This window comes from Caretta caretta, chromosome 7 (genome assembly GCF_965140235.1).
Source record: "Caretta caretta isolate rCarCar2 chromosome 7, rCarCar1.hap1, whole genome shotgun sequence".
NCBI lineage: Eukaryota > Metazoa > Chordata > Testudines > Cheloniidae > Caretta > Caretta caretta.
Window position 1 is genome coordinate 105,451,081 of NC_134212.1, and position 14,397 is coordinate 105,465,477.

Genomic DNA, 14,397 nt, shown 5'->3' on the forward strand with positions numbered 1-14,397 from the left:
TAGCTGAACTGTGTATTTGTTTGCCTAGTGACTTCCATTCTAATGGGCCTTTTTCAGTTTCTCATAACTTTCTCAACTTTTTGCCTTTGGGGATGAAACTTTCCAGAACTGATTTCTATCTGAAGCTGCTTGGACTATTGGTATAAACACGAAAACAGCAGTGTAGATGGGACTCTAAATACACTAAAAATTCCCTCAAGCACACAGAACTTCAGTTATGCATATGCAAGGCTTGATTAACAAAGTCCTACTCATGCCTACTGACTAGAAAGTATGTAATATGGCAAAAATAATTCTGCATTTGAAAGGGGGACTGGATACTCTAGTTGAGTTGCTCTCATTGCAAAAGCCTCAGGCCTGGGATAGTATTTTTTGTGTGCTGCGTGATGACCATGCATAAATAGTACAGTAATTTGAAAATAATCTGGACTGTGGTCTCTAGTCTATGATCCGACAGGGCGGCTGGCAACTGCTGGTCTCTCTCATCAGTTGTGTGCATGCTGCAGTTGGGCTCCTGGCATGCGGTGTATGAGACATTTGCCAAAGCAGCCTAGGTGCGTCAGTTCAGGGCCAAGCAACACTGCCACGCTGGTCTTTGTGTAAGGACCAGAAGTGGAGGTTGATGGAAGGACAGAGAGGCTGTTTAAGGTGACTGGTCTGGAGAAGGGAGATTGGTGGTAGAAGGGCAGACAGACAAAAACTGAGTGAGGGGAGGCGAAGAGAATGGGAGAGGGGGAGGGGAGTAAGCCTCAGGTGAGAGGGGGGGAGCTGGGGAAAGGCCCCCAGGAAGAAGAGTGGGAGCTGGGGGGAGCGGGCCGGGAGTAAGGCCCACGGAGAAGGGGGGAGCTGGGGAGGGGAGTGAGCCCCAGGTGAAGAAGAGGGGAGCTGGCGGGGAGTAAGGCCCAGGGAGGAGGGGGAAGCTGGGGCGGGAGTAAGGCCCGGGAGATGGGAGAGGGCCTTGGGGGGCACGGGAGTAAGCCCTGGGGAGCAGCTGGAGCAGGATCCGGCCTAGATCCGGCAGAGGAAGAAATGGGTGGAACCTCGATCGGAGGGTGGAGTGGCGGTAGCCAATGGGCAGTGGGCATGGGCGGTTGGGTCGGGCCGTGATTGGCGACGCGTGGCCGAGGTAGCCAATGGGCGTGTCGCTGGCAGAACTTGCCCTTAGCGGGGGTGTGACGTAGCCGGGGGTTAGAGCGGTGACAGTTGCCGTGTGCGAAGCCTCCGCCTCTTTCTCTTGGGTTGCGGGCGGAGAGGCAGCAGCGCGCCGGTGCTGAGGGGTGAGTGCCGGGCTGGGGGCTCCCGGGGCAGCGACGTGTCCGGGGCCGCGCCGTTGCCTTCCCCCGTGCCGGGGGCTGAGCCCGGCGGCCACGGGGATTCGGCGGCCGGTGACAGTGGCGGCCTGACAGCAGCCCCCGCGCCCCCAGACGCACAGGCCTGGCTCCTCGCCCCGGGAGCCCTGGCTCTGCCCCGAGCCCCAGTCCCGGCAGGGGCAGGTAGGGCCGGGCGCTCGCACTGGCGGGGCCGGGCCAGGGCTGCGCTGCCCGCTGCCCGCACATTCGGCTCCCCCGGGGCTGGGCGCATCCCACGGAGATGCAGGGGCGAAGCTGGGCTTGCCTGGGCACCGCTGAGGTCGCTAGTGGCCGTTTGTGTTGCTGTGGACGCCCTGGTCCCAGGGCACGAGCGAGGTGTCAGCTCTTCCCGGGAATCTGCCCCCCATCTCGGGCCAGGGGTTAAACCTACTCAAGCGCCCCAGTCCCGTTTCCAGAAGCGATTCGGGCATTTGGAGCAGGTCTCCTTGAAAGCCAGTGGGATGCAGGTTCCTCAGGCCCTTAGTGCTCTGAAATCTTTACCGCAGAGCCCCTTCTGCCTTTTTGTTCTCCTCCTTCCTCCATTCTCCTTTCTCTCTTACTTCCCTGTTTTGCTAAATTCTTCCTCTGCATGTTGCTCTCAGCAGCAAGTCCTAGTTCACACCCTCCCGTGAGTTTCACGCTCCCCTTCTTCCCTAGTCTAATTGCTAAAATGGTCAGCAATTCAGTAGTTAATAGAGATATCGAAGTGTCATCGTTGAGTTTTAGCATTAATATCACAGGGAGATTAATAGGGGGAGGGAAGTTTTGCCCTTCTGAGTCATTGTTTCCTGCTGTCTTCTGACTCAGCAGGACACCACTGCATCAGTTACATTCGGAAGACTTTCCTCTTAACAATGAGGGCTATAAACTTGATTTCCAAAATGAAGGCCTATATTCTGCATAGTCTGAATCTATTCTATGGATCACATAAATACATCAGATGGGCCAAGTATTTGACATTCTGGGCTAGTGGAAACTGAATGAAGGGGGGAGTTCAAATCTCATTGAGAGAGACACCACAACCCACCTATTCCTCCAAGGTGATAGGACATGGGGCCTTACAAACAGTTTCCTTCTCCCTTGGCTATGTAACATTAGCCTCCCCTGCTATTTACATCCTCAGTGTCCTGCTTTTAACTTGTCTTTGATAGCTCTTGGCAGAGAAGAGAGTGATGGCACAATTGCCCTCTCACAAATGACCCAATTATTAGATCTCTTTAATGATGTATATTCCTGAGCCTGATTCAGGTGTGATGTAATTTTTGTGAAGATCTTGTTTGGAAAAGGTTTAAATAATACATAACCAGCTGTAGCTGTTCCTCCTGAAAGCTTGTGCCTTGTAGCCAACCAGTCTGATCTGTGTAATCTGAGTCTTTATAGACTGAAAATATTTCACTGATTTCTCTGCATTGTATTAATTCTCATGTAAAGACATAGACTTACAACATGGGATGATTTTTTGATGCTTTAGTAAGGGCAGTGAACAATAGTTCAATTTGTATGTGAGGACTGCAACAGCACTCCCTCATGAACATTCTTTGTAACTGGGTGAAGTTCTTTACGTGTTTTCTGCAGTCTGTCTTCCATCCTCATCCAGGAACTTCTCTCCGTCCACTTCATCAAATGCTTTTGCCCAATAACTATATTTGATGTGGCTTCAGCGTAACTCAGTTTTTCTCCCTCCCAGAGCTTTTACCAAGTTCTTGTTTTTTTTTTCTGGTTTACAGTACTCATGCAGGGCAGGGTACACATGGTTGTTGGGTTGTTGCCTCCCCATTGTCTGGGTTTCTAAGGAGGATTCTTTAAAAAAATCACAACTTTCAAATCCTTTTCAGTGTTGCTGATTGACATTTTTCTTCTTTAAAGGAAAGTAAGAGGGAACCCAAATTGGTTGTCTCTAACTCATAATGCCTAAGGCCCTACTAAATTCACAGTCCATTCTGGTCAATTTCATGGCCAGAGGGTTTTAAAATTGGTAAATTTCATGATTTCAGCTGTTTACATCTGAAATTTCAGGGTTTGTAAGCATGGGGGTCCTGACCCAAAATGTGATCTGGGGAAGGGGTGGAGGGGTTGGACTGCTCTTAGCCCCAGCTGGAGTGGTGGGGGGGCATGGAAGCCCCAAGCCTGGGCTGCCCCAATATCCGGCTTCAGTGGCAGTGATCAGATTTCACAGGGGAGGGCTGATTTCAGGGTCTGACACATTTTTCACGGCTGTGAAATTGGTAGGGCCCTAATAATGCCAAAAGGTAGCTTTCTAATAGATGGCATGTACAGCTTAAATTCCCTACTTGTCTTTATTTAAGGCTTGTCCATTCTGGAAATTTTCCCAATGTAGCTGTGCTCTTAGTAACACTGGCTACACTACTAGGGAGGTGTGTTGAGGGGCCTGGCTGTCATGGACCAGTCACATTTGAGTAGTTAAACCAGATGTAATTTTGACTGATGCAATTGAGCTGCATTTCAGTTATCTCTTTGCCCTTTCTATTTGTAAAATCTCTTTATGTGATGTGTGTTTTAAAAAGCTAACACAAAGCTAATATTTAACAGCAGGGCAATGGCTGGTAAGATAGTCTCTTATTTGAAAAGAAAAATATTGATTTTTTTTTTAAAGAGCTAAACATATAGCATCAGTTTATTTGAACAATAAACAATAGGACTTTAGCTTTACTTATAAATTGAGCTTTGAGAGTTCATAACTGTGGAATTTGCTGCAAAATGCATCCCTTGTTTTAAAATTGTCCAGAAGGATCTAAGCTTATATTTTTAGCCCTCATGAAAACTTTTTCAAATATGAACCAGAATGTAAACCAATGCTTTCGTTTTTGAGTCTACAGACAGCCTGAAACTCTGAAATGTGAACTGCCCGTATTTGTGTCCACTGTTAATCTCTGTCATTTGACTAGCTTTGACAATGTGCTTTTTCTGCTGTGCAGCACAATCCCCCTCCCCCCACTGTCCTTGCCCCAGAGATCTCCCTCCATTTCACTGAGAAATCCAAAGGTGGGGGCTGATTTACTGTTTTTCTTTCTCTCTCCTCTCTTTCCACTGCCCAGTGAAGGGGTAACTGTGAAATCTAGTGAGGATGAACATATCATGTTTCCACAAACAATTTAAAAGCTTATTCATCTTTATTGGAGATAGTGCCAGGTAGCAAGAGAGCTAGTTGATCTGGTGAAGAACAAGGAGTTCAAGCCTCACAGTGTCTCACCTCTGTTCCTGTTCAACAGGAAATAAACAGATGTATCCCTTTCACAGTGCAAAGACTCAGTTTCCTTACGTTTTTTACACCATCTTACACACACCTCCAAACGCTAAAAACCCAAACTGTCCCCTACTCACTGCCAAAATATACTGTGCCTCCTGTGACAAAAATCTACTGCAGTGCAGTCGTGTTATATTAAAGATCCAAAATCTTGGAACAGAGCAAAATGGAATTCAGTAGCAAAATACAAGAGAAAGTGTGCTAATTGTTTTATTTTCATGTTCTTTAAAAAGCAAAAATCCATAATTTCTCTGAAGCTGCTGCAGAATTTCTTGTCTGCTGCTTTGGAATGGCACAAAAACCAGGGTCCCATGCTCCAGAGTTTAGGTCCAGGTTGCTGCAGAATACATTGAAAGGAGAGTTGCAAGTTTTGTTAATTGGATCACTTTTCTGAGTTAGTTAGAACCTTTGTGTTTAAGTCCTTGTTCATTGGCAGCTGAGTTAGATACCAGTGAAATTAATGGGGCAGTTCATACCTTATAGCTATTGTCTCTCTGCAAACTCAGGCAGTTTCTGATTTGTAATATCGTATAAAAATAGAATACATAAAAGGAAAATGGTTTCCCAGCAGGTTTATTATACAATGGAAATTAATTTTTTTAAAACTTTAATTGTTCTTAGACTTTAATTCGGATAAAACTTTTGCCCTAATGAAGAAGCTGAAAGCTTCAAATGGAAATCTGATAAACAAGGTGGGCTCCATTGTGTAACGTTTAAAAAATTTATTGGCCATTTTATAGTTACCTGTAACTTTAACATGAAATGTGACTCATATCAGTTTTACTGACCTAAATTAATGCTGAGTTTTTATTCTATCCAGCAAAACTATGTAGTATTAGAAGAATCTTGGTCTCCTCTAGTTGCAGTAGTGTAACTGAAATTTGTAAGTGCTGGTTCTCTTCAACTCATGAAGAAAAGCATTAAAACACTAGACTCTGTTAAACTTTGTTGCAAAATAGAAATCTGAAAGAACTAATTCAACTTTTCCGAGGCACCCATCATAGAATGTAAGTAGGTAAGTTCTTAAACTTTTGCCTTGCATAATGTCTACATATCTTAAATTATCCTGTGTATTTAATTTATTATTTACAGGAGGCTGTAGTTGCACCTCAGAACTAAATAGTGAGCCCTATTTTTTCCTCACATCACTCCTATTTTTTTCTCTTAACTGTTCTCCCCCTGGTTGGTGTGTGGAAAAATCTACACAGAGTGAATCTAGGAATATTCAGCTGTACCTTTTGTCAGATGTTTTACAGAATTTGAATGGAAAAGTAGTAGTGTGCTACTCTTCTGTTGAAATTATATAATGGTTGTTTTTTTCCTCTGAAAACGCAGAGAATCTGTCCCCTCTGGAAGCATGGAAAACACAGAAAATGTCCTGGAAACTTCTGTAAAACTGGTTGTATAAGTGAACTCTGCCCTGATATTATCCTTTGATGCTAGCATTACAAGGTTCATGTTCTAACATGGATTAATTGTTCTTTTAGAAAATTCATTCTGTTTTGCATAAACATGTTCATTCTCTGGCACAATGTCACTTTCCACCTATTTAATCTTAACTTCAGAAAAAATAATCACGCTATTAAGATGGAAAATTCCATTCCCCACAAAGCTGTCAGAGTGTGGAATGGCTTGCATTTTTAAACAAATTCTGTTTTAGGAGAGGCTTCTTGTGCTCTCAGAGTAGTCTTATTTTGCTATTTTGTTTTTGTCCTCAAGATCTAGTCTCTTCTTCAGGTTTCCAAGCAACTCTTATCTCTAACTTTTGTGTTTAGGAAATGACTTGAGTTAGATGGACTTCTCTATTGCATAGTTAGAGACAAGATATCTGAAGTCATGGGTTTACTGGGGAGTTATAAGAATGTAAGACAAACATTCATATCCAGCTGCATCTATTTAGTAGTTAATTATTCAAGTAACTATCAGAATTTCTGTAGTGAAGTCCTTTCATGAGTCTGCTTTTCAACTTAGCCATTGATTTTTGTCCTCTAAATGAAGCAAAGAGTTCCATTTGCACTTCTTAAGTGATGTAATTTTTAAAATCTATATCCTTTATTTACAGACAAACTTCACATGATGAAAGTACAGGAGAATTTATATGGAAGCACAAATTTCACTTCCAAAACTCAGGCTCGCCTAAACTTTGTGTGGAATTGTTTTGCTCCTGTCAAACTTGATAGTACTGTCATCTAAGCTTTGGGTCAGAACTGGGCACAAGTTTTGCCTACTTCTGGATTGTTTTATTTACTTTCTGATCTTATGTTAATGTTTTTAAAGGATACAAATTTGTCTCATCTGCTGAACTATAGAATAAAAATTATTATTGATTTTATATATTATTGTTTGCCTTTTTATTTATATTGTATTTTTTATTATCTTACTAAATTCAATTAATACAATAAAAATACTACTGTAGTTGAAATGGTGCTGATTATTGCTTTTTCATGAAGATGAAAATAAAACAATTTCTCTGAAGCTGCTCCAGAATTTCTAGTCTGCTGCTTTGGAATGGCACAGAAATCTGGATCCCATGCTCCAGAGTTTCGGCCCAGGTTGCTGCGGAGTACATTGAAAAGGGAGTTGCAGCTTGTGTGCATACACAAGAACTTAATCAGAGATGTTAACTTTCTGTAGACCACTGAAATATAGTAAATGAAAGCAAGAAACTTGTTTTATCAGGTATTTGATGTGGGCACTACATTCCTCGGTACCGAGTATAAACTTTTTCAGTTGAATTGCAAAAGAGTTGTAAATTCTATAATCCTGGTGGAATAGGCACTTGAATCCCTGCAAGGATGAAGTGAGGTGTAGCTCATGAAAGCTTATGCTCAAATAAATTGGTTAGTCTCTAAGGTGCCACAAGTACTCCTTTTCTTTTTGCGAATACAGACTAACACAGCTGTTACTCTGAAACCATCCACAAGTAGAGTATGTTAGTTCTAAAGTGTCAATTTTCTCTTTTCAGATCTGTAACAATATACCTGAAGTCAAGAATGTTTTCCAAACTAGCCCACTCGCAAACCTTTGCTGTTCTGCGTCGTGGCGTTCATGCTTCAGTGAGTGCTTCTACATCAGTTGCACCTAAAAAAACCAGCCAGGGAACTCTGTCCTCTGAGTACATATTTGAACGTGAAGCTAAATATGGTGCACACAACTATCATCCCCTACCTGTTGCTCTAGAAAAAGGAAGAGGTACTGTATCTTGATTTGCCTTTACGCTGCACAAGAAAGTGTGATGCTTCAAAACTTTTTTGGGATGTTCAGGATTTTAAAAACTTGAAGGTTGGCACATAATTTGGTTGCATCCAGGACAGTTGATGAAACCTAGGATTTGTCTACACAAACAAACACTTAATTTGCAACAAGCTGGGGTATAAATCTACCCAGCACTAGCCTGCTGTGCACTAATTGTACATGTGTTCCCTGCCATTGCACCCTAAAATGGGGGTAGATCATACCATACTATGGAATTCTTAGTGTATTTCAGCAGGGTCCCCATGGACACTTAGTGCACAGAAGGTTAGTGAGGGGTAGATTTATACCCTAGCTTGTGTAGACAAACACTCTGTTGCTAATGAGGGATTGTGCAACTAATGACTTCTAATAAAACTGTTTGATTTGGTTCAATTCAATCTGAGGATCTAAACCTTGAGAGGTCAAACCTTGATTGGCCAAAAAGTTTTATGTGATTGCTTATTTCAGTCTCCATTATAAATGTTTAATATCTAGACTGAGTCTTGCTATGAAGTCTAAACCAACTGGCAGTTGGTTTGGCACTGCAAAGCTGGTATTTAGGGTGGGATTTTCAGAAGCATTTAACTGATTTAAGAGAGAAGTCCCATTGACTCTGTGAGGTTTGTGCTCCATTTACTTAAATGCTTTTGAAAAATAATCCTTCAGTCTTTTTTTTTTTAAAAGCCTTAATTGGAAAAATTCCTCATCTTTAGTTAAGTTAGAATGTAACTTATTTGAAAGACTCATTATTCTTGTCAAGTAAGGAGTTTCTTTTGCTGAAGATGAGAGCTTGTTTCCTTACAGCTCTTTCCTGAACTTTAAACAGTTTACACATTTTTACTAGAGTAAGGAATAGGCAATGGTATATGAGACACCCTGGCACCCCCTTGTTCAGCACTGTCATATAATTAGGATATGTTTTGTACAAAGTATGCCTTGTGAGGTATCATTCTAAAAGTCTTGATCTGCTAGACAATATCTCATTGGATTCTACGTGCTATCATATGTGAAGTTAGGCTATGTATGTGTTACCGAAACATGTTGTGAAATTGAAAACACCCATAAGCAGCCTTTCAAGTACAACAGTAAAAAGGCCAGATAATGTTAATGCCTTATTGAGGAAATGCACACAACACAAGGATTATCCCAGGAACTGTGTACAGTAGAAACCTCTCATAGATAGTACTGCACAATGGGGACTATTTGACCCAGGTCACAGCAAAAGAGCTTTCCAGCAAGTGGGAAGAAGATATAAAAGGGGGAAATATCATGATGGTACCTCACTCTCCCTACACAACACCCGTGGAAACACCTAAGGAACAAAGACTGAACTGGGGAAGTGATGGTCACAGGCTAAAGGGATTTTTAGCCTGTGTATGAAAACCTGGGAAACCCAAGCTGCAAAGCAAAGGCAGCTTGTGCCTTAAGAATCTGCCAGCCTGTTTATCACTCAGGGTGAGAATTTGCTAATTCATATCCTACCTATCTAGTATGTTAAGCTCAGTTTGTGGTTTTTGTTTGTTTACTAGGTAATCTGCTTTGATCTGTTATCACTTAAAATCTATTTTTAGTAGTTAATACTTACTTTATGTTTAATCCAAACCAGTATGTGTTTGATTAGGTGTCTGGGGAAAATCTCAGTTTGGTTACCACAAGTGTGCATGGCCCTCTTCACATTGAGGGAGAGGCGGACCAGGTGTTAAACCCGTATACTGGCTAGATTCATCCAGGGAAGGACGGTACTGCTCTAGGATCCTAGGCTGGGAGGCTGGTGGTTAGAGAGCCTGCATGTAACTGCAGCTGGGTACTGTGTCCCTATCTTTGTGAATGCTGGTGAAAGGGCAAGCTTGGAGGGCTTTGCAGCTTGTCACAGCAGTACAGCGAGTGGGGGAGCCCAGCCTCGTGGGCCAGAGGGCTCAGTGGTACCCCAGTTCCAGGTGTAACCCCAGGGGGAACCTGTCACAGTGGTATAGTCGGCAGGATCATTTGCACAGCTTGTTGCTCTGAGTGAGTTTTGCTCTGGTGGTGATTTTTAAGTGTGAAGGCTAGAGATCAGTCAGAGGTTACCAGTTTATTATTTTCTGTTTTGCTTATTTCGGCAAAGGAAGTAGGGACAGAAAAGCAGCAAAATGAGTGAAAGTTAAACTAGTAAGAAGCTGGAGCTGTGCAGACTGCAGGCAGAAGAGAGAAAAAGAACACAAGACTCTTGGAATTAAAACAATTACAGATAAAAGAAATGGAAGCAGAGAATGTTGGACAAGAAACTGCACACCGAAGAGCCGTGGAAGCAGAGGAGGCTAAGCAAAAAGCTGAAGAGAGTGTTGGAACTGAAACAGACAGAGGCTGACAAAGAAATGGTGATACAGAAATTAGTCATGGAGGAAAAAGAAAGATAGGAGTGCCAACTGGACTTGATAGAGAAGCAGAACCAGAACACCCACACGCCAGTGAGTCCCACCTCTCCAAAAATCCACAAATGGGAACAGTTGTGTCCTGCATACAGTGAGACAGGGGACATTGCTGAATATTTCTTCACCTTTGAGAGGCTGTGTGTACTTCACCAGATTCTTGAGAACCAAAAGATGCCCACTTTGATTGCAAAGTTGACGGGTAAAGCTATTGAATAAGATGCCAATTAGAGATGCTTCAGATTATGGTCAATTCAAGGAAATGGTTTTGAAACCATTTTAGATTACACCTGAAACAGAGTAAAATTTTGAAGCCTCAAGAGGGGTGCTGGGATGAGTAATGTGGCATATGTAAACCACATGAAAGATTTGATGGAAAAGTGGGTAAGGGGGAAAGGTGTTACAAGCTTTGAAGGAATGTATGACCTTGTTGCTCTTGAGTATATGAAAAGATGATGTAAAGCAGTGTTTGTGGGACAAAAAAGGGAAAATGGTGAAAGAACTGGCTACTCTAGCTGATCAATTTGAGCAAATTCAATCGTCTGTTTAAACCTGACGGGAAGCTGGGTTCCTATTTTACCCCTGGGAAGAAGGAGGGTGGAGGCTGGACACTTACCGCTCCAAATCCATTCCTCTAGCCCTCATCCCAAAACTCCTATAAAAACAGAGGAGCCCAGAAGGTGCTATCAGTGTAATTACAGTTAGCATCTGAGGAATAAATGTCCTGTAGTGGGAAGGAACAGGCAGCTAGCAGCATTTCCATGAATATCTACCCTGAGCACAGAGGCACCTCAGGGTTTGTAAAAGTAGCCTCTGCCCAGCCAGGCATGAAGCACAAAGCCTGTCAGGATTAATGGCAAAGAATACCTTGGGTGGGAAGAGACAGGGTCAGAAATTTCTGTGGTTAGAAGGAATATTGTACAGGAAAGTGACTTACTGCCAGGACAGATTGCAGAGCTTTTATTAGTGGGAAGTTACAAAATCCTTGTGCTTTGGCTAAAGTGCACACAGAAAATGAGGATTTGGGAGCTGTATGGTTTGTGGCAGTGGTAAATGATAATCCAGTTGCTTTGTTACTGGGGAAAGATTTCTTCCGTGTAGCTCGGGCTGTCAAGGAGAAATTTTATGCTGGACCCCCAGAGGGAAAGGGTGAAGTCCCAGGAACTGCTGTTTGAGTGTCTCTTTAATTTCTCTGAAGCAGTGCTAAACAGTATGCTTCCAGGGGTGGGTGTGGTTTAGGCCAGCTCCTGCTCAGTAGCTAATGGCAGGATCTCCTCGAGGGAGGAGGGGAGTGTATTGCCTGTTAGTGAGGAAACTGTCCAGGTTGCTGGCTGCCAGCAGGTTGTAGATAAGCAAGGGACACACCTCGCTCTAGGGTGCATAGGGAATCATAGAATATCAGGGTTGGAAGGGACCTCACGAGGTCATCTAGTCCAATCCCCTGCTCAAAGCAGGACCAATCCCCAATTAAATCATCCCAGCCAGGGGTTTGTCAAGCCTGACCTTAAAAACTTCTAAGGAAGGAGATTCTACCACCTCCCTAGGTAATGCATTCCAGTGTTTCACCACCCTCCTAGTGAAAAAGTTTTTCCTAATATCCAACCTAAACCTCCCTCACTGCAACTTGAGACTATTACTCCTTGTCCTGTCATCTTCTACCACTGAGAATAGTCTAGAACCATCCTCTTTGGAACCACCTCTCAGGTAGTTGAAAGCAGCTATCAAATCCCCCCTCATTCTTCTCTTCTGCAGATTAAACAATCCCAGTTCCCTCAGCCTCTCCTCATAAGTCATGTGTTCCAGACCCCTAATCATTTTTGTTGCCCTTCGCTGGACTCTCTCTGATTTATCCACATCCTTCTTGTAGTGTGGGGCCCAAAACTGGACACGGTACTCCAGATGAGGCCTCACCAATGTCGAATAGAGGGGAACGATCACGTCCCTCGATCTGCTGGCTATGCCCCTACTTATACATCCCAAAATGCCATTGGCCTTGGCAACAAGGGCACACTGTTGACTCATATCCAGCTTCTCGTCCACTGTCACCCCTAGGTCCTTTTCTGCAGAACTGCTGCCTAGCCATTCGGTCCCTAGTCTGTAGTGGTGCATTGGATTCTTCCGTCCTAAGTGCAGGACCCTGCACTTATCCTTGTTGAACCTCATCAGATTTCTTTTGGCCCAATCCTCTAATTTGTCTAGGTCCCTCTGTATCCTATCCCTACCTGCCACTCTATCTACCACTCCTTCTAGTTTAGTATCATCTGCAAATTTGCCGAGTGCAATCCACACCATCCTCCAGATCATTTATGAAGATACTGAACAAAACCGGCCCCAGGACCGACCCTTGGGGCACTCCACTTGCTACCAGCTGCCAACTAGACATGGAGCCATTGATCACTACCCGTTGAGCCCCACAATCTAGCCAACTTTCTACCCACCTTATAGTGCATTCATCCAGCCCATACTTCTTTAACTTGCTGACAAGAATACTGTGGGAGACCGTGTCAAAAGCTTTGCTGAAGTCAAGAAACAATACATCCACTGCTTTCCCTTCATCCACAGAACCAGTAATCTTATCATAGAAGGCGATTAGATTAGTCAGGCATGACCTTCCCTTGGTGAATCCATGCTGACTGTTCCTGATCACTTTCCTCTCATGTAAGTGCTTCAGGATAGATTCCTTGAGGACCTGCTCCCTGATTTTTCTGGGGACTGAGGTGAGGCTGACTGGCCTGTAGTTCCCAGGATCCTCCTCCTTCCCTTTTTTAAAGATTGGCACTACATTAGCCTTTTTCTAGTCATCCGGGACTTCCCCTGTTCGCCACGAGTTTTCAAAGATAATGGCCAATGGCTCTGCAATCACATCCGCCAACTCCTTTAGCACTCTCTGATGCAATGCATCCGGCCCCATGGACTTGTGCACGTCCAGCTTTTCTAAATAGTCCCTAACCACCTCTTTCTCCACAGAGGGCTGGCCACCTACTCCCCATGCTGTGTTGCCCAGCGCAGCAGTCTGGGAGCTGACCTTGTTCGTGAAGACAGAGGCAAAGAAAGCATTGAGTACATTAGCTTTTTCCACATCCTCTGTCACTAGGTTGCCTCCCTCATTCAGTAAGGGGCCCACACTTTCCTTGACTTTCTTCTTGTTGCCAAAATACCTGAAGAAACCCTTCTTGTCACTCTTAACATCTCTTGCTAGCTGCAGCTCCAGGTGTGATTTGGCCCTCCTGATTTCATTCCTACATGCCCAAGCAATATTTTTATACTCTTCCCTGGTCATTTGTCCAATCTTCCACTTCTTGTAAACATAAAAAAGAAGCTTAAGATACGCAAGGATTTCACTGTTAAGCCAAGCTGGCTGCCTGCCATATTTATTATTCTTTCGACACATCAGGATGGTTTGTCCCTGTAACCTCAATAGGGATTCCTTGAAATACAGCCAGCTCTCCTGGACTCCTTTCCCCCTCATGTTATTCCCCCAGGGGATCCTACCCATCTGTTCCCTGAGGGAGTCGAAGTCTGCTTTCCTGAAGTCCAGGGTCCGTATTCTGCTGCTTACCTTTCTTCCCTGTGTCAGGATCCTGAACTCTACCAACTCATGGTCACTGCCTCCCAGATTCCCATCCACTTTTGCTTCCCCTACTAATTCTTCCCGGTTTGTGAGCAGCAGGTCAAGAAAAACTCCCCCCCTAGTTGGCTCCTCCAGCACTTGCACCAGGAAATTGTCCCCTACGCTTTCCAAAAACTTCCTGGATTGTCTATGCACCGCTGTAGTGCTCTCCCAGCAGATATCAGGATGATTAAAGTTGCCCATGAGAACCAGGGCATGCGATCTAGTAGCTTCTGCGAGTTGCCGGAAGAAAGCCTCATCCACTTCATCCCCCTGGTCCGGTGGTCTATAGCAGACTCCCACCACTACATCACTCTTGTTGCTCACACTTCTAAACTTAATCCAGAGACACTCAGGTTTTTCTGCAGTTTCATACTGGAGCTCTGAGCAGTCATACTGCTCCCTTACATACAGTGCTACTCCCCCACCTTTTCTGCCCTGCCTGTCCTTCCTGAACAGTTTATAACCATCCATGACAGTACTCCAGTCATGTGAGTTATCCCACCAAGTCTCTGTTATTCCAATCACATC

At 44.0% G+C, this 14,397-nt stretch overlaps 1 protein-coding gene across 1 annotated transcript in view; it reads left to right on the forward strand.

Moving 5' to 3' along the window:
• Window positions 1-1,163: 1,163 nt before the first annotated feature.
• The window catches only part of OAT (ornithine aminotransferase), a 30,073-nt gene continuing 16,839 nt past the window's right edge, over window positions 1,164-14,397 (forward strand). The window contains exons 1-2 of the mRNA XM_048857688.2: window positions 1,164-1,277; window positions 7,580-7,806. Coding sequence (XP_048713645.1) covers window positions 7,608-7,806 — 199 coding nt within the window. The 5' untranslated portion in view covers window positions 1,164-1,277; window positions 7,580-7,607. The remainder of the gene's footprint in view (window positions 1,278-7,579; window positions 7,807-14,397) is intronic.